The sequence below is a fragment of the Nycticebus coucang genome, chromosome X (genome assembly GCF_027406575.1).
Source record: "Nycticebus coucang isolate mNycCou1 chromosome X, mNycCou1.pri, whole genome shotgun sequence".
Taxonomy (NCBI): domain Eukaryota; kingdom Metazoa; phylum Chordata; class Mammalia; order Primates; family Lorisidae; genus Nycticebus; species Nycticebus coucang.
Window position 1 is genome coordinate 128,005,431 of NC_069804.1, and position 22,627 is coordinate 128,028,057.

At 39.2% G+C, this 22,627-nt stretch overlaps 1 protein-coding gene across 1 annotated transcript in view; it reads right to left on the bottom strand.

Moving 5' to 3' along the window:
• Positions 1-2,978: 2,978 nt before the first annotated feature.
• Positions 2,979-22,627, bottom strand: part of RTL4 (retrotransposon Gag like 4) — a 147,262-nt gene continuing 127,613 nt past the window's right edge. Inside the window, exon 2 of the mRNA XM_053580498.1 lies at positions 2,979-4,134. Within this exon, the coding sequence (XP_053436473.1) occupies positions 2,979-3,911 (933 nt within the window). The 5' untranslated portion in view covers positions 3,912-4,134. The remainder of the gene's footprint in view (positions 4,135-22,627) is intronic.

Here is a 22,627-nt window from a genome sequence, read left to right on the forward strand (position 1 = left end):
ATTTATCGCTGAACTGAATTAATTAAGAGAACCAAAGCCATGCAGGGTAAATACCAGAAGTCAATGGACACAAAGCCAAGTTCAAAAATACCCCCAAATCAAAGCTAATACCAGGAAATAATAACAATAGCTTAGTGCATGAATGCTCAAAACTATGGTGGCAATCAGTGACTGGACAGCAATGTTTGGGTTCAATCTAGTTTTACTGACTCTACTAAATGGTGTAACTCACTTAAGAGATTTTTGTTTTAAAATATAGGCAGTGACTCTTGTCCCAAAATGACAATAAAGATCCATGATATTGAACTGCCTTGAAGATTTTACCATTGTCTTGGCTGATCAAGGTCTTGATCTTCAAAGAAAGTCAATCAACAAGGCCACCAATGTAGAGGGCATTATAAATGTGACCCAAGTGCCTAGAACCATTTTAAGGGCATGAGGTGTAGAAACCACCAAAAGCTGTAGAAATTCTGTATACCCTAAATATTTTCCTTTGCTTCAGAGATGACTTATTGTGGTCACAGGCAAGATGATGCTGGGTAGAGATGATATTCCAGAAACAAGAAAAGGGTCATATCTGTTGTACTCTCATGGATAGAAGTGAGGGAAGTGACAGCATGAGTCCTATGTGTTGTCATCTGGACAGAATGGAAGTGGTGAGAGTGGGCCAATCATATACTCCTCCCTGATGGTGCTTTTCAATGATTCAAGTCTACAGTCACGTGTTATGTTTCATTAATGGTAGTATATTCTGACAGTTGGGCTGAACATGAAGTATTGTAAAGGATGATTGCTTATGGTAAGTACCATGTTTCTGGATAAGAGTGGAGGTAAGTAAAGAAAGAGACAACTGTAGGTATTTAGAAAATTTATTACAGCAATGAGTGAGAAAGATAAAGAGAAAAGCTGGCTGACTTTTGGGTTAAGGTTCCTAGAAACAGCAATCTTCAGTGGACTCATTATGATTCACACTGCAGTGCTGACTTTGGCTAGTGAGAATCTTATTTTTTTTTTTTTCCAGTGTGTTCAGAGGTAATTAGGATCAGGAGGATTGATGCTATTTAAATCCACAAGAAACTGATGTATGAGCCAAACATCAATTTATTCATTTGTAATGAGAATTACCAAATAAGCTAGAACACTCACATCAGCTGGTTAGCAAATTTTCTCTCCATAAGAGATTATATGGGAAAATAATTACAATTATATTGATTGGAAAGCATGGAATCAGAGCAAGGGGAGTTAGGTGACCATCTTAATGGATAATGACACAAACCACAGTGACCTGGTGCCTCCACCCCACTGCACAGGTGGACATGCCAAATCATCTGCTGGTCAACATTTCATCTGAGTCTAGACAAATTAGCCATGCCCTATGTCTTTCTAGTTGCTTCTTTTTCTATGTTCCAAGCATACCATTCTCTTATTAACAATTCCTTCTTCTGCTTTATCAAAGGATGATTATTTCTACCTTGCTGGGTGGTATCAATCATGTAGCAGAGCTGCATCCCTAATGTTATGACCTTGATTGGATCTGGGGGCTCCATAACTCTTTGAAGTTTTTCACTACATTTTTGAGTAGGTTATATTTCATTTATTTCCTGTTGATTCTAATCAATTTCATTCTCAGGGGGATTCACATAGCTATAAATCCTAAGGACACACTGTTGTTATTCTCTTTGTGGTAAGTAATTAGTCCTTCTAGTTGAAGTAGATGGTGTATGGTGGATAGTATCACTATATCAAAATTTGGAAGTGTTCAATGGTTGCTAGCTAGTAGGCAGTAAAGCATTATCCCAGCATCTCATTCATATGCTCAGTCTGGCTGTTGCATTGTATCACATATTATATAAGAGGTCTTTAATGGCAGTACCTCAAGAAAGGGCCTCCAAAATCAAAGGTGAACTGAAGTTGGATTGGATACCAAACTAAATAACAATGAATGGTGATACTAGATGGTGACTACATTGAGGCCACTAGTGTCAGGGAGTACTGCAGTATCTGGCTGTCAGTCTTCAGTGCAGATTTATTTGCCTCGTTTCTTTGTCCAAGGCAGCAAGGACTTGCTACAGACACAATAATTATGATGGGACACTCCTCTATTCTTACTAAATACCGTTCAGAGGTCATTATCCTAGAACATTTTGACTTGGCCATGAGACATGCTGGAACCTCCAGTAGGGTTGTTGGGGGATAGGGAAGTAAGCTGGAATTGGTAGGGCTTGGCTAAAAATTATACATGCCTGAAGGGCTGGCCCTCAAAGAAGGGTACCAACAGTTCCAAACAGAATGTTCTAATGGTCATACAATCTGATTTTTCAATAGCCAAGAGGCTTAGCAGTGTTTGGGCAAGCAGTAGTCTTTAGATGGCAACAGAATACACAGCTGTATAGGAAGGTGGCAGTGTTGTGGTCCCAGGAAGTTGGTTTATGTTGAAGCTAAATCCAGGCAATAGGTGGAGCATAATACAGCCCTCTGGGAGAATGTTAGTAGGATAAGTGAATGCAATTTGTACTTCAGCCAAAGGTCCTAAACCAACAGGGAACTAGGATATAGACCAATGAGAGTGAGGTTAAAGGCTTTGACTTAGGCATACTAGATATAGGACTTGGGCCAAAAAACTCAACCTAGATCTAACCCATTGGTGAGGACAGCATTCCAAATGCGGTGCTAGGGTTGTTTTCATTGACTCAGAACAAAGTTTTGCCTGAAAGCTTTCAGTACTCTTGGGGTATTGGTCTGAACTGCAGAAAGTTCCTGTGAATTGTTCTCATCAGTGGATCATGTTTGGTGAAGTGTCAGTTGCCAATGAACAACATCTGATTATTTAAATTCCCTGATGTATATCAGTTCATGACTACCTATAAAGTGATATCACATTCCCCTATCTGTATTTTAAAAGTGGCTGCAGGATATAAATTGATAAGGCGAGAAGAAAGATGGATGTAAGTTTACAAAGTGACTTTCCTGGGATCCTCTTACTGGTGAGTTGTGTTATTTGTTCTTGTTGGGGTTCGAGAACGTTTGGCAAGGCAATCTCTTGTAAAGTGACCTGACTGGCTACAGTAGAGGCACAACTGAATTTCTTGCTGGCGGGCTCGTTTGGCTGGGGTGAGAGGTGGCTGGATTCCTCGCTGCTGTATAGGCTCTTCTTTGGGTAGCAGACTTATGGGGCTGGAGAAGGCTTGGTGGTGGATCAGGGGATCCTGCGCTGAGAGCTGGTTCCCTGACTGTAGGAGCTCTGGTCTGTTACTATGTTTCTTGTCCAGTTGAATGCACTGAGTGATCAGGTCTGGGAGGTTGTCTATCATATCTGTGATATTGTTTTCATCCTGGATGGGGTCAGCTAATCCCTCTTGGAACTGACCACTCTGACTGGTTTCATGAGAGCTCAGATTTTGAGCAAAGGGCTGGAAAGTAGTCATGTCCTGTTGAAAGGAGTTATTTCCTTTGTCAACTTTAGTATTCATCAGAAGGTTCATTTCTTGTTTTGTGGAGTCACCAAATGATCCCTGGAATGCAAGAACTAAGTTCTCATATTGCTTCAGCAAAGTGCCTTGGTCAGGCCCAGACATGACCCCACAACTTTGTAACTGCTGAGACAGGTAGTCAAAAAAGAGCTTGACCTTGGCATCATCTGAAGGATTGGAGGTCTGTAGAGCTGTCAAGTAGGTAGTCATTTGAGCAAGGAACCCTGAGAGACTGGCAGGGTCACCATGGAACTGGGTGAGCTGCTCCAGTAAGCAGGGTACAGTCATTGCTGGGATAGCCAGGGAAGGTATGACTTGGCCTCTCATAGCAGGGTTCTCCTTGGTTGAACACTGCACTTGTGGCCATAGAGTCAGATTCTCTGCCTGAGGAAAGGAAGGCTCAACCTGTAAGGTAGGTGGTGATTCCGTGTAGTTTTCCATTCTATCTCCTAGAATTAGGTGAGACAAAGTAGAATTGAGTACTAGTATTGGAGACCAATGGATAAACAGTGGATTTTCTTGGTGATCAAGGAAGCAGCATCATGAATAAGTAGCCAAAACTGTTAGCCCAGAAGGAAAGGCTATGGATGCTTAGGTGAATTGGAGAAATGCCAAAATCAATGTCCATTACTCAAGTTGCCTCTTCATGGAGAATGCCAATATCCTGCACATTCAAAAGAAAAAAAATTACTTTAGAAAACAGAGGATTTGTAATTGACAGTAGTTTTCCCTCCCTGCCTTGTAAAATAGGGACAACTTGCCCTCAAGACTAAACCTTGGTTCTAAAGTATCTGTTTTCATTAGAGAATCAAAGAAATTCACCTTTCAAAGTGATTCTAAAGATCATTCAGGCCAAATTTGTAATTTTAAAGATGAGAAAAGAGACCCAGAGAGGTAAAGATGTTTTTTCAAGGTCATACAGCTAGTGAACATCAGAGCTGGCATGCTCACCAGGGCTGCTATCTAAGACAGTGCTTCCTCCAGGACCACAAATGTGCTCATTTGAATATAATGTTTGGGCATGCTGATGGTTCATATGGCTAACTGCTCAAGATGTGATCTGAGAACAAGAAGTATTGGTACCACCAGCAAGGTTGTTAGAAATGCAGAATCTTGGGTACTACCACAGACCTACTGAATCAGTTTTTATACTTTGACAAGATTCCAAAGGTGATTAGACTGTGCATTAAAGTTCAAGAAGTGCTGCTCTAGAAACCACTTAACTGGAAGTAATCACTGGTCAGACTTGATCCTTGGTGGCCCAAGCTTAACCTGCATGTCTCTGGGGATCTGAATATTGAGATGGTAGTTAATCTATTTTTTCTAGCTTCCCAGTCCCTGTCTGAGGTCACCTTTTGTTGCCATGGAAACAATTAAGATATCACAAGAAAGATGTAGAGGTAAGGTTGAAAACTTCGCAAACAAAAAATGAACATTCTTAAAAGTAAAAAGATGAAAATGTTCAGCAGTCTTTCCCGCATTGATAACAAGCCTGAGTGGGAGTGCGGAGAACTTTGGCCATTGTCTAGGGCCCCAGCCTGAGCCGCTGAGCCAGACGGAGCTAATAGTGTTTGGCTCTGGGTCACAGGGAGCCATTGTGAGCTATCTACCCCGGCAAACTCCGCCCTCAGAGTCGCAGAGCTAGAACTGGGTGGGAGCTGGTAACCCAGTGACCAAGTAGCCAAAGGGTGGGGTCTGAGCCGCCTTGCAGCCCTAACCCTCAGGGGCAGAGTGAGACCGGTTTCAGCACACTGGGTAAGTGGATAGCCACTTCAGCAGTGATTCCAGCGACAAGCACTCCTGGGAAAGCTTCTGCTCAGCAAGTTTACAAGTTCAAAGTGCCTTTTAAGTGGGCTGAAGAGAGATTTAGGGTGTCTACCTGCTGGGGTTTGAGAAATCAGCAGCCTCCAGTCATATCACAACTGTGATTAACATCTCATACCCAAGAAGACCACGTGTTGCCCAGACAATATTCAATAACATATACATACTGATTTGTTTTGGGTTGTGATTTTTTTGTTTCTTTTTTTTTTTTTTTGGTTTGTTTTTTTTTGTTTGTTTGTTTATTTTGAAGTTGCTGATGTTGTTTTGTTTTTTAATTTCAAACTTTTCCATACAGATCCTTTTTCTTTCTCAATTTTTCTAGTTCAATTATAATTTCCCATTGCTGCCTTTGCTAGTGTTTCTACTGCTATTATTTGGTTTTTCACCCAATTTTATCCCGTAAAGTTTTCTGTTTGCTTGTTTTGGTTTGATTTATAGCATTTTTGTCATTCCTCTCTACTTGGTGAAGGTAGGGTATTGTGTCTGATCAGGTTAGCAAAGAGCTGCGGACCTCAAGGGAACCACCCAAATGGGCACCCCCAGAAGGTGGGTTTTTTTTAAGGTTGTGTCAAAGTACCCTACTGCACACCTATATTGCTCTGCCTCCCACTCTCTGTGCCTCTCTTCTTTTTGTCAATATTCCTTTTACCCACCCCCTCTCCTTTCTCTATTTTTCTTTTATTTTCTTATCACTCGGTCCTCCTTTCTTTCATCCCTTTTTTGCTCTTCATCCTTCTCACGCTTCTGGTCCTGTAACCCTTAGTCCACAGGCACAAGAACTTAAAGAGCAAGAGGAAGTGAAAGGAAAATTAGGGCAAGGAAACAGATAAAAGAAATCACTCATGAGGAAGAATCAGCAGAAAACTCCAGGCAACGTGAAGAACCAGTCCAGAACAACCACACCAAGGGATCATGAGGTAGCTACTGCAGAGGATTCCACCTATAAAGAAATGTTAGAAATGACAGAAAGGGAATACACATGTTGAAAACAATGAAAGAAATGATGGAAACAATGAAGGAAACTGCTAATAAAGTAGAAAATAACCAAAAGGAAATCCAAAAACAGAATCAAATAAGAGATGAACGATATGAAGAATATAAAAAGGATATAGCAGAGCTGAAGGAACTGAAACAGTCAATTAGGGAACTTAAAGATGCAATGGAAAGTATCAGCAACAGGTTAGACCATGCAGAAGAAAGAATTTCAGAGGTAGAAGACAAAGTTCTTGAGATAACTCAGACAAGAGGCAGAAAAGAAGAGAGAGAAAGCAGAACGTTCACTGTCAGAATTATGGGACTTTATGAAGCGTTCCAACATACGAGTTACAGGAATTCCAGAAGGGGAAGAAGAATGCCCCAGAGGAATGGAAGCCATACTAGAGAATATTATAAAAGAAAATTTCTCAAATATCACCAAAGATTCTGACACACTGCTTTCAGAGGGCTATCAGACCCCAGGTCGCCTCAACTCTAACCGAGCTTCTCCAAGACACATTGTGATGAACCTGTCCAAAGTCAAGACAAAAGAAAAGATTCTGCAAGCTGCCAGGAGTAAGCGCCAGTTGACCTACAGGGGCAAATCCATCAGAGTGACCGCAGACTTCTCTAATGAAACTTTCCAAGCAAGAAGACAATGGTCATCTACCTTTAATCTACTTAAACAGAACAATTTCCAGCCCAGAATTCGGTACCCTGCTAAGCTAAGCTTCAAAATTGACGGAGAAATCAAATCATTTACGGACATACAAACATTGAGAAAATTTGCCACAACAAGACCAGCTCTACAGGAAATACTTCAACCTGTTCTGCACACTGACCACCTCAATGGATCAGCAGCAAAGTAAGAACTCAGAAATTAAAGGACAGAACCTAACCTCCACACTGATGCAAAAGATAAAACTAAGCAATGGACTCTCACAAAATAAGACGAATAGATTACTACCACACTTATCAATTATCTCAATAAATGTTAATGGCTTGAATTCCCCACTGAACAGACATAGATTGGCTGACTGGATTAAAAAACACAAGCCATCCATTTGCTGTCTGCAAGATACACGCCTGGCTTCAAAAGACAAATTAAAGCTCCGAGTCAAGGGTTGGAAGACAATTTTTCAGGCAAATGGAATTCAGAAGAAAAGAGGAGTTGTAATCTTATTTTCAGATACATGTGGATTTAAAGCAAATAAAGTCAAAAAAGACAAAGATGGTCACTTTATATTGGTCAAGGGAAAAATACAACAAGAAGACATTTCAATTCTAAATATTTATGCACCCAATTTAAATGCTCCCAGATTCTTGAAACAGACCTAACTCAGTCTGAACAATATGATATCTGATAATACCATAATAACAGGGGACCCTAACACTCCTCTTACAGAGCTGGACAGATCCTCTAAACAGAAATTAAACAAAGATATAAGAGATTTAAATGAGACCCTAGAACAACTGTGCTTGATAGATGCATATAGAACACTCCACCCCAAAGATAAAGAATATACATTCTTCTCATCACCCCATAGAACATTCTCCAAAATTGATCATATCCTGGGACACAAAACAAATATCAACAGAATCAAAAGAATTGAAATTTTACCTTGTATCTTCTCAGACCATAAGGCACTAAAGGTGGAACTCAACTCTAAGAAAAATGCTCGACCCCACCCAAAGGCATGGAAATTAAACAATCTTCTGTTGAATAACAGATGGGTGCAGGAAGAAATAAAACAGGAAATCATTAACTTCCTTGAGCATAACAACAATGAAGACACAAGCTACCAAAACCTGTGGGATACTGCAAAAGCAGTTTTGAGAGGAAATTTCATCGCTTTAGATTCCTACATTCGAAAAACAGAAAGAGAGCACATCAACAATCTCACAAGAGATCTTATGGAATTGGAAAAAGAAGAACAATCTAAGCCCAAACTCAGTAGAAGAAAAGAAATATCCAAAATCAAATCAGAGATCAATGAAATTGAAAACAAAAGAATCATTCAGAAAATTAATGAAACAAGGAGTTGGTTTTTTGAAAAAATAAATAAAATAGATAAACCATTGGCCAGAATAACGAGGAATAGAAAAGTGAAATCTCTAGTAACCTGAATCAGAAATGATAAAGGGGAAATAACAACTGATCCCACAGAGACACAAGAGATCATCTCTGAATACTACCAGAAACTCTATGCCCAGAAATTTGACAATGTGAAGGAAATGGATCAATATTTGGAATCACACCCTCTCCCTAGACTTAGCCAGGAAGAAATAGAGCTCCTGAACAGACCAATTTCAAGCACTGAGATCAAAGAAACAATAAAAAATCTTCCAACTAAAAAATGCCCTGGTCCAGATGGCTTCACTCCAGAATTCTATCAAACCTTCAAGGAAGAACTTATTCCCGTACTGCAGAAATTATTCCAAAAAATTGAGGAAGAAGGAATCCTCCCCAACACATTCTATGAAGCAAACATCACCCTGATTCCAAAACCAGGAAAAGACCCAAACAAAAAGGAGAATTTCAGACCAATCTCACTCATGAATATAGATGCAAAAATTCTCAACAAAATCCTAGCCAGTAGATTACAGCTTATCATCAAAAAAGTCATTCATCATGATCAAGTAGGCTTCATCCCAGGGATGCAAGGCTGGTTTAACATACGCAAGTCCATAAACGTTATCCATGATATTAACAGAGGCAAAAATAAAGATCACATGATCCTCTCAATAGATGCAGAAAAAGCATTTGATAAAATCCAGCATCCTTTTCTAATTAGAACACTGAAGAGTATAGGCATAGGTGGCACATTTCTAAAACTGATTGAAGCTATCTATGACAAACCCACAGCCAATATTTTACTGAATGGAGTAAAACTGAAAGCTTTTCCTCTTAGAACTGGAACCAGACGAGGTTGTCCTCTGTCACCTTTACTATTCAACATAGTGCTGGAAGTTCTAGCCAATACAATTAGGCAAGACAAGGAAATAAAGGGAATCCAAATGGGAGCAGAGGAGGTCAAACTGTCCCTCTTTGCTGACGACATGATCTTATACTTAGAGAACCCCAAAGACTCAACCACAAGACTCCTATAAGTCATCAAAAAATACAGTAATGTTTCAGGATATAAAATCAATGTCCACAAGTCAGTAGCCTTTGTATACACCAATAATAGTCAAGATAAGGAGCTAATTTGGACCAACTCCCTTCACCATAGTTTAAAAGAAAATGAAATACCCAGGAATATACCTAACGAAGGAGGTGAAGGACCTCTATAAAGAAAACTATGAACTCCTCAGAAAGGAAATAGCAGAGGATTTTAACAAATGGAAGAACATACCATGCTCATGGATGGGAAGAATCAACATTGTTAAAATGTCTATACTTCCCAAAGCAATCTACCTATTCAATGCCATTCCTATCAAAATACCAACATCGTACTTTGAAGATTTGGAAAAAAATGATTCTGCATTTTGTATGGAACCGGAAATAACCCCGTATAGCTAAGGCACTTCTTAGTAATAAAAATAAAGCTGGGGACATCAGCATACCAGATTTTAGTCTGTACTACAAAGCCATAGTACTCAAGACAGCATGGTACTGGCACAAAAACAGACATAGACACTTGGAATTGAATTGGAAACCAAGAAATGAAACTAACATCTTACAACCACCTAATCTTCGATAAACCAAACAAGAATATACCTTGGGGGAAAGACTCCCTATTCAATAAATGGTGTTGGGAGAACTGGATGTCTACATGTAAAAGACTGAAACTGGACCCACACCTTTCCCCACTCACAAAAATTGATTCAAGATGGATAAAGGACTTAAATTTAAGGCATGAAACAATAAAAATCCTCAAAGAAAGCATAGGAAAAACACTGGAAGATATTGGCCTGGGGAAAGACTTCATGAAGAAGACTGCCATGGCAATCGCAACAACAACAAAAATAAACGAATGGGACTTCATTAAACTGAAAAGCTTCTGTACAGCTAAGGAGACAATAACCAAAACAAAGAGACAACCTACACAATGGGAAAGGATGTTTGCGTATTTTCAATCAGACAAAAGGTTGATAACTAGGTTCTATAGAGAACTCAAATTAATCCACATGAAAAAAGCCAACAACCCCATATATCAATGGGCAAGAGACATGAATAGAACTTTGTCTAAAGATGACAGAAGAATGGCTAACAAACACATGAAAAAATGTTCATCATCTCTATATATTAGAGAAATGCCAATCAAAACAACCCTGAGATATCACCTAACCCCAGTGAGAATGGCCCACATCACAAAATCTCAAAACTTCAGATGCTGGTGTGGATGTGGAGAGAAGGGAACACTTTTACACTGCTGGTGGGACTGCAAACTAGTACAACCTTTCTGGAAGGAAGTATGGAGAAACCTCAAAGCACTCAAGCTAGACCTCCCATTTGATCCTGCAATCCCATTACTGGGCATCTACCCAGAAGGAAAAAAATCCTTTTATCATAAGGACACTTGTACTAGACTGTTTATTGCAGTTCAATTTACAATCGCCAAAATGTGGAAACAGCCTAAATGCCCACCAACCCAGGAATGGATTAACAAGCTGTGGTATATGTATACCATGGAATACTATTCAGCCATTAAAAGAAATGGAGACTTACATCCTTCGTATTAACCTGGATGGAAGTGAAAGACATTATTCTTAGTAAACCATCACAAGAATGGAGAAGCATGAATCCTATGTACTCAATTTTGATATGAGGACAATTAATGACAATTAAGGTTATGGGGGAGAAGCAGAAAGAGGGACGGAGGGAGGGAGGTGGGGCCTTGGTGTGTGTCACACTTTATGGGGGCAAGACATGATTGGAAGAGGGACTTTTCCTAACAATTGCAATCAGTGTAACCTGGCTTATTGTACCCTCAATGAATCCCCAACAATAAAAAAAAAAAAATTCCCAAACTGTTTTGCACTTTAATTCCTCTCATTGCCTTTTCCTTCTGTAGTATATTATTTAAATTGTCCACTGGTGTGCAAAAAATGTGTATCACTGAATTTTTTAAAATTTAAGACTCAATTCTGTATGTTTTTTTTCTTTTTTTTTTTTTTATTGTTGGGGATTCATTGAGGGTACAATAAGCCAGTTACACTGATTACAATTGTTAGGTAAAGTCCCTCTTTCAATTCTGTATGTTTTATTTGATGGCTCTTTCTCTCTAGAAACAGGGAAAAAAATATTGAAAGAGAAATCGTGTTAAGCTTGGGGGTCAGAAACTCTGATCCAAATGCTAGCATTAATCATTTGGATGACCTTGAAGAACTCAATTGAGTCTCAGTTTCCTTTTCTAGCTAATGAAAATGACTACCTTATCTACCTCAAAGGACTGTCATATTAATGAGATATCAGGTAGGTATTCAAGCAGGAAAAAGTGAAATACACCAACAATGGGGGATTAATAAATTGTGGTATATGTACACCATGGAATATTATGCAGCCTTAAAGAAAGATGGAGACTTTACCTCTTTCATGTTTACATGGATGGAGCTGGAACATATTCTTCTTAATAAAGTATCTCAAGAATGGAAAAAAAAGTACCCAATGTACTCACCCCTACTATGAAACTAATTTAGGGCTTTCACATGAAAACTATAACCCAGTTACAACCTAAGAATAGGGGGAAGAGAGAAAGGGGCGGTGGGTAGAGGGAGGGGGACAGGCGGGATCACACCTGCGGTGCATCTTACAAGGATATATGTGAAACTTAGTAAATGTAGAATGTAAATGTCTTCGCACAATAACTAAGAAAACACCAGGAAGGCTATGTTAACCAGTGTGACGAAAATGTGTCAAACGGTTTATGAAGCTAGTGTATGATGCCCCATGATAATATCAATGTACACAGCTATGATTTAATAAAAAAAAGAAAAAGTGAAATACAGTAGAACTTTCATAGCTGACTGCCTCCCTACATTGACTACTTCCTTAAGTTGACCTAATTTTCATATACCTGATATGCACCACATGTATGTATCAGTACAATAGGCCTACTACCTTATGTTGACCATCTCTGTACGTTGATCAATTTGTCATAGTCCCTTGGGTGGTCAACTTACTGTATTTACTTCTAAAATTGTTCCAGTGCAGCTGAACGATGCTCAGTGGTAAGTCTCTAACCTTATAACATATTGCCAAAGTAAGGAGATATTGTCCTACCCTCCTTTCTTTATTCTTTTCCATACTTCACAATTCTTATCTCCTGACCATTCTAATCTTCCAGACATCTTTCACTTCTCTAGTGCCCATCCATGAGTTCATGCCTGCCATTCCAGCTCAGTGTTAACTGATGGCTAAGATATTAGTTAATAAAAGTTAATGATTGGCCTTTCTCAGGGAATTTACTTGAACTTTAAGGTGCATACGAATCAATATGCACTAATCCCCATCAATTCTGATTAAACAGAGCTGGCGTGGATCACCCAAATCTGTCTTTTAACAAGCTGGCCAGTTGATTTCTGAAACACTGTCCAGATGAACCTCAAGGAATAAAGTGAAATTAGTCACATCAGAGAGAAGTAGGGATGGGGAGGGAATATATTTAGCAGTAGGAAGTTGGGCTTCAAATGGCATAGAATGGATGGTACTCTATTCTACTTCCACATGAAGCCCACAAAGAGCTCGCATTGTCTTTCACAATTTCTTATCTCTCCCAGGCTGGAGAATTCACATGTTAAGTTCCAAGGTCAAACTGACCTGGGTCCAAATTCTGCCTAAATAAAAAATTATGGTACTCTGGGCAAGTTGTTTAACATCCTTGAAAATCAGTTTCCAAAAATTAAAATGGACATAATTGTAATACCTACCTCATAGTGTTATGAAGATTAAATGAGATGAAAAGAGATTAGCACAATGTCATACATATGGAAAGTGCTCCATAAATGTTAGCTATCATTATTCTAGAGCCAAAGTCTCTTATCTGACTGTGTTTTAGAATTTGAAATATATATATTTTTTGGATTTCAAAAAGGTAACATGGAGTATGTATGTTTATTACATAACATCTTCAGTGATTCTTGGGGAAACATTCAATAATTAAACCATTAACATTCCTACAGAAAAAAGTGATTATTCATACAAAAAGGTATGAAGACGAAGTTCATGTCAATTCAGGTCAAGTTTTGCTGCCAAATGAGTTCTGGCACCAAATTAATAAAAAAAATTGCTTCCATTTTACAGAACTTTCTGATTTCAGAATTGAGATAACAGATTGTGGAACTCTAAAAACTCTTCTTTTTATTCGAAAAGTAACTATAACTTTTACTTCTCTGTCCCTGCCTTCTTTTCTTTCCCATTACCCTCAGAAGCTCCAGAATCTCTGTGGAGGTATCCCATTTCTTTAGAGAATTATGTATTCAAGGTGGCACAGCATTTAATTTTTCTAATTATGTAGAACTGGTAAAACACTTGCTAAAATTATAAGCATTAGTCCATGCATATCATATAATGGTACTGTTGTCAATGGCAATGGCTTAATCCCCAACATTTGGATTTAGCAGACATCTACAGAACATTTCATCCCAACAAAACTGAATACACATACTTCTCATCAGCCCACGGAACATACTCCAAAATCAATCACATCTTAGGTCACAAGTCTAACCTCAGTAAATTTAAAGGAATAGAAATTATTCCTTGCATCTTCTCGGACCACCATCGAAAGAAAGTTGAGCTCAGTAACAACAGGAATCTGCATACTCATACAAAAACATGGAAGTTAAATAACCTTATGCTGAATGATAGCTGGGTCAGAGATGAGATTAAGAAGAAATTGCCAAATTTTTGAAACAAAACAACAATGAAGACATGAATTATCAGAACCTCTGGGATACCGCACAGGCAGTCCTACGAGGGAAATTTATAATACTGCAAGCCTTCCTCAAGAGAACGGCAAGAGAGGAAGTTAACAACTTAATGGGACATCTCAAGCAACTGGAAAAGGAAGAACATTCTAACCTCAAACCCAGTAGAAGAAAAGAAATAACCAAAAATTAGAGCAGAATTAAATGAAATTGAAAACAAAAGAAAAATACAACAGATCAATAAATCAAAAAGTTGTTTTTTTGAAAAGGTCAATAAAATAGATAAAGTTTTGGCTAACCTAACCAGGAAAAAAAGAGTAAAATCTCTAATCTCATCAATCAGAAATGACAAAGACGAAATAACAACAGACTCCTCAGAAATTCAAAAAATCCATCATGAATATTACAAGAAACTTTATTCTCAGAAATATGAAAATCTGAAGGAAATTGACCAATACTTAGAAGCACATCACCTTCCAAGACTTAGCCAGAATCAAGTGGAAATGTTGAACAGGCCTATATCAAGTTCTGAAATAGCATCAACCATACAAAAGCTCCCTAAAAAGAAAAGCCCGGGACCAGATGGCTTCACGTCAGAATTCTACCAAACCTTTAAAGAGGAATTAGTACCTATATTACTCAACCTGTTCCAAAAGGTAGAAAAAGAAGGAAGACTACCCAACACGTTCTATGAAGCAAACATCACCCTGATCCCCAAACCAGGAAAAGACCCAACAAGAAAAGAAAATTAAAGACCAATATCACTAATGAATATAGATGCAAAAATATGCAACAACATCCTAACAAACGGAATCCAGCAACACATCAAACAAATTATACATCATGACCAAGTCGGTTTTATCCCGACTTGGGTCTTAAGGCTGGTTCAATATACATAAATCTGTAAGTATAATTCAGTACAATGATTCTCTCAATTGATGCAGAAAAAGCTTTTGATAATATACAGCATCCCTTCATGATCAGAACACTTAACAAAATTGGTATAGAAGGGACATTTCTTAAACTGATAGAGGCCATCTACAGCAAACCCATAGCCAATATCATATTGAATGGAGTTAAATTGAAATCATTTCCACTCAGATCAGGAACAAGACAAGGCTGCCCATTGTCTCCACTGCTCTTTAACATTGTAATGGAAGTTTTAGCCACCGCAATTAGGGAAGAAAAGGTGATCAAGGGTGTCCATACAGGATCAGAAGAGATCAAACTTTTGCTCTTCGCAGATGATATGATTGCATATCTGGAAAACACCAGGGATTCTACTACAAAACTCTTAGAAGTGATCAAGGAATACAGCAGCATCTCAGGTTACAAAATCAACATTCATAAATCAGTAGCCTTTATATATACCGACAATAGTCAAGCTGAAAAAACAGTTAAGGACTATTCCATTCACAGTAGTGCCAAAGAAGATGAAATATTTGGGAGTTTATCTAACAAAGCATGTGGAAGATCTCTATAAAGAGAACTATGAAGCTCTAAGAAAAGAAATAGCTGAAAATAGCTGAAAATGGAAAAACATACCATGCTCATGGCTGGGAAGAATCAACATTGCTAAAATGTCCATACTACCCAAAGCAATATACAATTTTAATGCAATCCCTATTTTTTTTTTTGGGGGGGGGGTTGTTTGTTTGTTTGTTTGTTTGTTTTTTGGCTGGTGCTGGGTTTGAACCCGCCACCTCTGGCATATGGGACCAGCGCCCTACTCCTTGAGCCACAGGCACCACCCAATGCAATCCCTATTAAAGCTCCACTGTCATACTTTAAAGATCTTGACAAAACAATATTTTGTTTTATATGGAATCAGAAAAAACCTCGAATAGCCAAGACATTACTCAGAAATAAAAACAAAGCAGGAGGAATCACACTACCAGACCTCAGACTATACTATAAATCGACAGTGATCAAAACAGCATGGTACTAGCACAAAAACAGAGAAGTAGATGTCTGGAACAGAATAGAGAACCAAGAGGTGAACCCAGCTACTTACCATTATTTGATGTTTGACAAGCCAATTAAAAACATTCAGTGGGGAAAAGATTCCCTATTTAACAAATGGTGCTGCGTGAACTGGCTGGCAACCTGTACAAGACTGAAACTAGACCCACACCTTTCACCATTAAGTAAGATAGACTCTCACTGGATTAAATATTTAAATTTAAGACATGAAACTATAAAAATACTAGAAGAGAATGCAGGAAAAACTCTTGAAGAAATTGTTCTGGGTGAGTATTTTATGAAGAGGACCCCCCGGGCAATTGAAGCAGCTTCAAAAATACACTACTGGGACCTGATCAAACTAAAAAGCTTCTGCACAGCCAAGAACACAGTAAGTAAAGCAAGCAAACAGACCTCAGAATGGGAGAAGATATTTGCAGGTTATGTTTCTAACAAAGGTTTAATAACCAAAATTCACAGAGAACTCAAACGTCTAAGCAAGAAAAGAACAAGTGATCCCATCACAGGCTGGGCAAGAGACTTGAAGAGAAACTTCTCTGAAGAAGACAGGCGCACGGCCTACAGACATACGGAAAAATGCTCATCATCTTTAATCATCAGAGAAATGCAAATCAAAACTACTTTGAAATATCATCTAACTCCAGTAAGATTAGGCCATATCACAAAATCCCAAGACCAGAGATGTTGACGTGGATATGGAGAAAAGGGAACACTTCTACACTGCTGGTGGGAATGCAAATTAATACATTCCTTTTGGAAAGATGTTTGGAGACCCCTTAGAGATCTAAAAATAGATCTGCCATTCAATCCTATAATTCCTCTACTTGGCATATACCCAGAAGACCAAAAATCACATCATAACAAAGATATTTCTACCAGAATGTTTATTGTAGCCCAATTCATAATTGCTAAGTCATGGAAAAAGCTCACGTGTCCATTGATCCACGAATGGATTATAAATTGTGGTATATGTACATCATGGAATATTATGCAGCCTTAAAGAAAGATGGAGACTTTACCTCTTACATGTTTACATGGATGGAGCTGGAACATATTCTTCTTAGTAAAGTATCTTAAGAATGGAAGAAAAAGTATCCAATGTACTCAGCCCTACTATGAAACTAATTTATGACTTTCACATGAAAGCTATTACCCAGTTATAACCTAAGAATAGGGGGAAGGGGGAGAGGAAGGGGAGGGAGGGGGAGGTAGGCAGAGGGAGGGTGATTGGTGGAATTACACCTGCAGTGTATCTTACAAGGGTATATGTGAAACTTAGTAAATGTAGAATGTAAATGTCTTAACACAATAATTAAGAAAGTGCCAGGAAGGCTATGTTAACCAGTGTGATGAAAATGTGTCAAACGGTCTATAAAACCAGTGTATGGTGCCCCATGATCACATTAACGTACACAGCTGTGATTTAATAATAAAAAAAAAAAGACAGAAAGAGGAAAAAAAAAGAAAATCTACCTTGCCTTATCATTTTGGAAATTGCTCTCCTCTTAAAGATCGGTAGCCTTCTATTGGATTGCCCTAGAGGATCCTGGGGTAAAGCCTACCTATCTAGTAGAGTTCCAGACCACGCCCTTGAAGAGACAAAGCAGAGACAGAGCTGGAACTTCAAATACACAGGCTTAGGAGATCAGAAGTGTGATGCTGGACTAGGTCTGACACAAAACTGCACACATCTAAGCTTTTATTTAGAGGGTATGTATTTCTGCTACAAAGACAACAAAAAAAAATGGGGTTAGTAAAGTATTATAGGCCATTTTAGTGTTTGTGTACAGTTTGGCTCAAAGTCATGGTTAACAGTTTCCCTGAACATAAATGTACTCCACTCTAGACTCGCCTGAGTCTCCCTTTGGAGAGAGGCTTGCAGTACCCTGTTGCTTATAAGAGAGCATTGTGACCCTTTACTGCTTTAATTTGAAGCTTCCCTATGTAATCATTTGGGGGAGGAGCTTTGGCCTAGGGTTATGCAACCATCCAGAACAGTTACACTTTTCACTCTTGAGCTCTAGACCAGCGGTTCTCAACCTGTGGGTCGCAACCCACAGGAACTGTATTAAAGGGTCGCGGCATTAGGAAGGTTGAGAACCACTGCTCTAGACCTTTGAAGGAATGCTGTGGCCACAAAAGCTAGACTGAGACATCAATAACCCTCAGGAAGTAGCCAGAGGGAAAACAGTTTGGACTTGTCTGGAGACCTGGTGAGAACCTAGCTCTGCCACCATCCAGATTGACAACCTTGGGTGAATCTTCTCTCTGGGCCTCAGTTTCTTTATCCCTACAATGAAGGGACTGGGCTCCTCAAACTTCACACATAAAAAAATTCCGATTCGAGAGCATTGGCAAAAGACCCAGTAACTAAATTTGTTACAGGCACTTCAAATGATATTGAGGTAAGAGGTCTTCAAATTTTACCTTGTAAATACTGCATGACTGACCACACAGAGCTCCAATATTTGTTAGAGATTCTCAGGACTTAGCATGAAAAGCCTTGGGCTTCACCCCTGGAGAGCGTGATTCAGTGGGGCTGGGGGGAGGTGACTCTAATCTGCATTTTAATCAAGCTCTGTAGATGCTGCTGATATGGAAGTTTTCCCACTAACGCTTCTGTAAATATTCTCCAAAGATCCTTTCTGATTCAACACTATTTATGTTCTTGAAAGTAGAAAATAATAGGCTCAATGACAGATCCTGAAGTGCTTGGTATGTAGATTGCCTCCTTCAAGGCTCTGTGTGAGGCTCCATGGGCCCCTCTAAATAGTGGGTTGGTGTTGGTCTGGCTCAGGCATGTGACATGTAGCTGGCTTGGGGACAAGAGAGAGGGCAGCAATTGAGCTGACCTTGCTTTCAGGGCTCTGTGGTTCCTTCAGGCAGGTCTGCACTGCTCTGTTCTTCTGTCCCTGGGATGAGGCAGAAGAGCCACCCCCATATCCCCATCAGAGCTAGAGCAGCCCAGCTCTGGTCAATTTGGCCATTGCTCCGTCTCAGACATCAGAACGTCCTTTAAGCTTCTATCTTCCTTCTGGCTCAGCTGGACCAATGACCTAGTTGCTTATAAAGTTAAAAGTGTCATGAAAGCTCTCTACAAATTCCCTGTCACAGTTGCCTAATTTTCCTTCCTAACTCTGTTAAGGAGCCACACTTGTTCCTTTAGCCTTCCTGCCCCATTGACTTCACCATCTAAGTGCACAGAGATTAAAATCTCAAAGCCCCACTTCGATATTTATTCCATCTTTTTTTTTTTTTTTGGCCAGGGCTGGGTTTGAACCCGCCACCTCTGGCATATGGGACCGGCGCCCTACTCCTTGAGCCACAGACGCCACCCTTTATTCCATCTTGATTGCAATTTTTCCAGGTCAGAAAACCAAGACACTGAGATGTTCAGTCTAGTCAAGCATCAAGGCGGGAAGCAGAACACATGAAGAACTGTCTCCACAGGAGACGCAAGTGTTATAGCTATTCTCAGAGACAAGGAAGAAGCCAAGGATGCACTTGAGAGAGTGGGGATGGAGATGGGATGACTGTCTCCATTGGAGGATAAAAAGAGCTAGGATTACTTCCTGGTGGGGAGTTAGAGTAGAGGGAGTTAGAGGGAGGTATCATAAAGAGGAATTAGTCCTTCCAAACCTATAGATTCTATAACTTAGCCAAACACGCAGTTCAAAAGTGGGAGAGGAACTGGCTGTTAGTTGTATGCAATCCAGAATCTGACTCAGATTCACAGCCATCCCGAACCTTATCTACCATGTTCATGTTCCCCCAGTCCCCATTCCTGGAGACTCAGTGGCTAAGATACAACAGGACTTGTTTATCAACCTGAGGGCTTAGTTTGGTTTTTCTCTCCATTCAAAGAGTACATGCTCTTTCAAGTAAACAATTAGGGGGAGCATGGAAAAACTCTGATCTGCAGATCCCAAATAGTCATCAAATGAGCCCTTTAAATTTGAAATGAAAGGTCTTCTCCTGCATCCGTGCTCCCTGCTGTCTCTTTCATCTTTAATTCATTAAGTGAAATTCACTTAGTGCTGAACACCACTTGCAACTGATGAGCTGATAGAGCCTAGCCCACTTAGATTCAAACTTTTTAGCACTGCCAGGTCCCTGGGGGAGCACAGGGAACCTGTAGTCCTGCTGGAGGTGGAGAAAGCTTAATGTAAGCAACTTAGTATGTTTCATGTTATTTGATAGAAAGAAGCTTCCTAATAGCCTCAGACTTAAGTTCTACTTTACAGATAAAGAATTTGAGGCTCAGGAAATAGAAAATTATTTGGCTCAAGGTTTATGGCTCCCTGTGCTAAGATCCAATCCCAAACCCTTCCCAGTGAGGCTTTCTCTCCTAAATCTTAGCTATGAGTGAACAAGCTATATGAAGTAGCTATATTACAGAGTATGGTACAAAAGCAACCATATAATGTCATTTTATAATCACTAACAACCCAACTCATACATGCACAGAGCGTTTTATGTGATCTTAGAATTTCCCTACGGTTCCATTTATACCTTCAAATGAAATGTGAAGTAGGAAAGGCATGAATTCAACACTCCCTCCAGCAGATAAAGAAAGAGCTGTCTGAGGACATACAACTATTTAATATCAGAATTTGGATTAGAATTCTCAACACTTCCTCCTAACACCACTATGTAGTTTGAGATAGTAAAAAATAAAATCAAATCATGGGCTTTGGTGGTAGATGGGTGTTGGATTAAAATACCAGTCCAGAGTCAAAGCCCCACCCGTGAGACCTTGGGCAAGTTGTATCTCTCTGAGACTTAGTTTTCACATCTGTAAAATCTGCATAGAAAAGAACTATATATATTTACATAGAGTTTAGATAATGTATGTAAACTTTCTGGAATCCAGTGACATCAACAATAGAAGCCACTAACAGCATCATATTTTCTGTAGACACTGGAAGGTTGCCTATTAAACGTCTTTGTCACTAGCTCCAGTTTCTGTATAGTGATTCATGCTGTTCCAGGGAAGGCAATTCTGCCCAAGTCTTGTAGAGAGCAAGTGGCTTAAACTAAGCCACTAAGCATATTTTCTGACCTAGTGTTTCTTTTTTGCAACATTCATATCACTTACAATTAATTATTAAATGCTGTTTTTCCCTAGTAGACTGTAAGCTACATCAATATGGGAATTACTCAATTTCATTTATGTACTCTCAAGAGTCCAGCACATTTCCCCATACATAGAGTTGCCCTGTAATTCTTTCTTGAATTTATAATATTTGTCCATGGCAGCCATTGTTAGCACCAGATATTAGCAGAGGTAGTTTTATTGTTCCCCATTCCCTGTATACCTCATATTTTATTATTCCCTGATAAAAGTGGAAAACTCCTGTGTATCTTAGCACGTTTTCATATTACAGATGCCTGAATGAACCAGAAACACAGAAAAAGACTGGTGGCAGTAGGGAAAATGTTTAGAAGGCAGATGTCCCAGTCGTAGACTTTAGTGACCTTAGCCAGAGCAGTGAGAAGCAGCAGCCTTGGAAACCCAAGAGAATGTATTTTGCTTGGATGAATGGGCCATTTAGTTTATGACTACTATCTTCTTAGAAGACTTTCAGATTGTCCCAGGCCCTAGGTCAAGATTATCTAGCAGGCATGGTGAGAAAACAAATGCAAAATAATTAAGACAAGAGTTGTTTCAAGATATGGTATTTTTGACTACTGTTAATGAAGGCCGGAAAATTATTTGCCTCCCATTATTATGCCTCAAATTATTATGCCTCATGAAAAGTGGGCCACAACCTTGAGCAGTAGGGCAGATTCTAGGGCCTGTGAAAAGGACAAGGTAGGAATGGGTGGGCCTTTTTAGCAGCCCAAGCAGCAGCAGCTACAGAAACCTTAGTTCTGTGCCCTTATAGTTAAAGCTCTCCTTTTTCATTGGTTGAGAGTCCTCAATTCCCTGATATTGGAACAGATCGAGCTTTGGGCTCTGACAACTGCTAGCTGTGTATCTTCAGACAAGTTAATTTCAAGCTTCATTTTCTTTATCCATAAAATGGAGCAAATAATACCCACCACAGAAGGTTGTTTGTTCATTTCTATAATAAATCTTTATTGAATATCTATATTGTGCCATCCACTGTGTTGGGTGCTAGGAAACAATAATGAGCTCTCATCAAGCTTAGACATTCTAGAATTATTGAAGTAATGTATGCAAGCTGCTTATCTCAGTACCTAACTCATAATAGCCATTTAATAAATGACAGCTGTTGTTTTAATAGTCTGAGATATTGGGATGTGCTGGTTATGAGCCTAGGCTCTGGACTTAGATCTGGATTTAAATTCTGTTTTAGAATATTAGCTCCATGAATTAGCCATGAGAACTTGGGTAAGGTTTTTTAACCTCAAATACCTCAATTTCCTGACCTATAAAATAGCTAATGATGGTCATAACTTTTTTATGAGCTTGGAGGATCAAATAAAAGTGGATGTGAAATTTCCAGCAAGTCTTTTCTCCTGTAAGGGCTAACAACTAA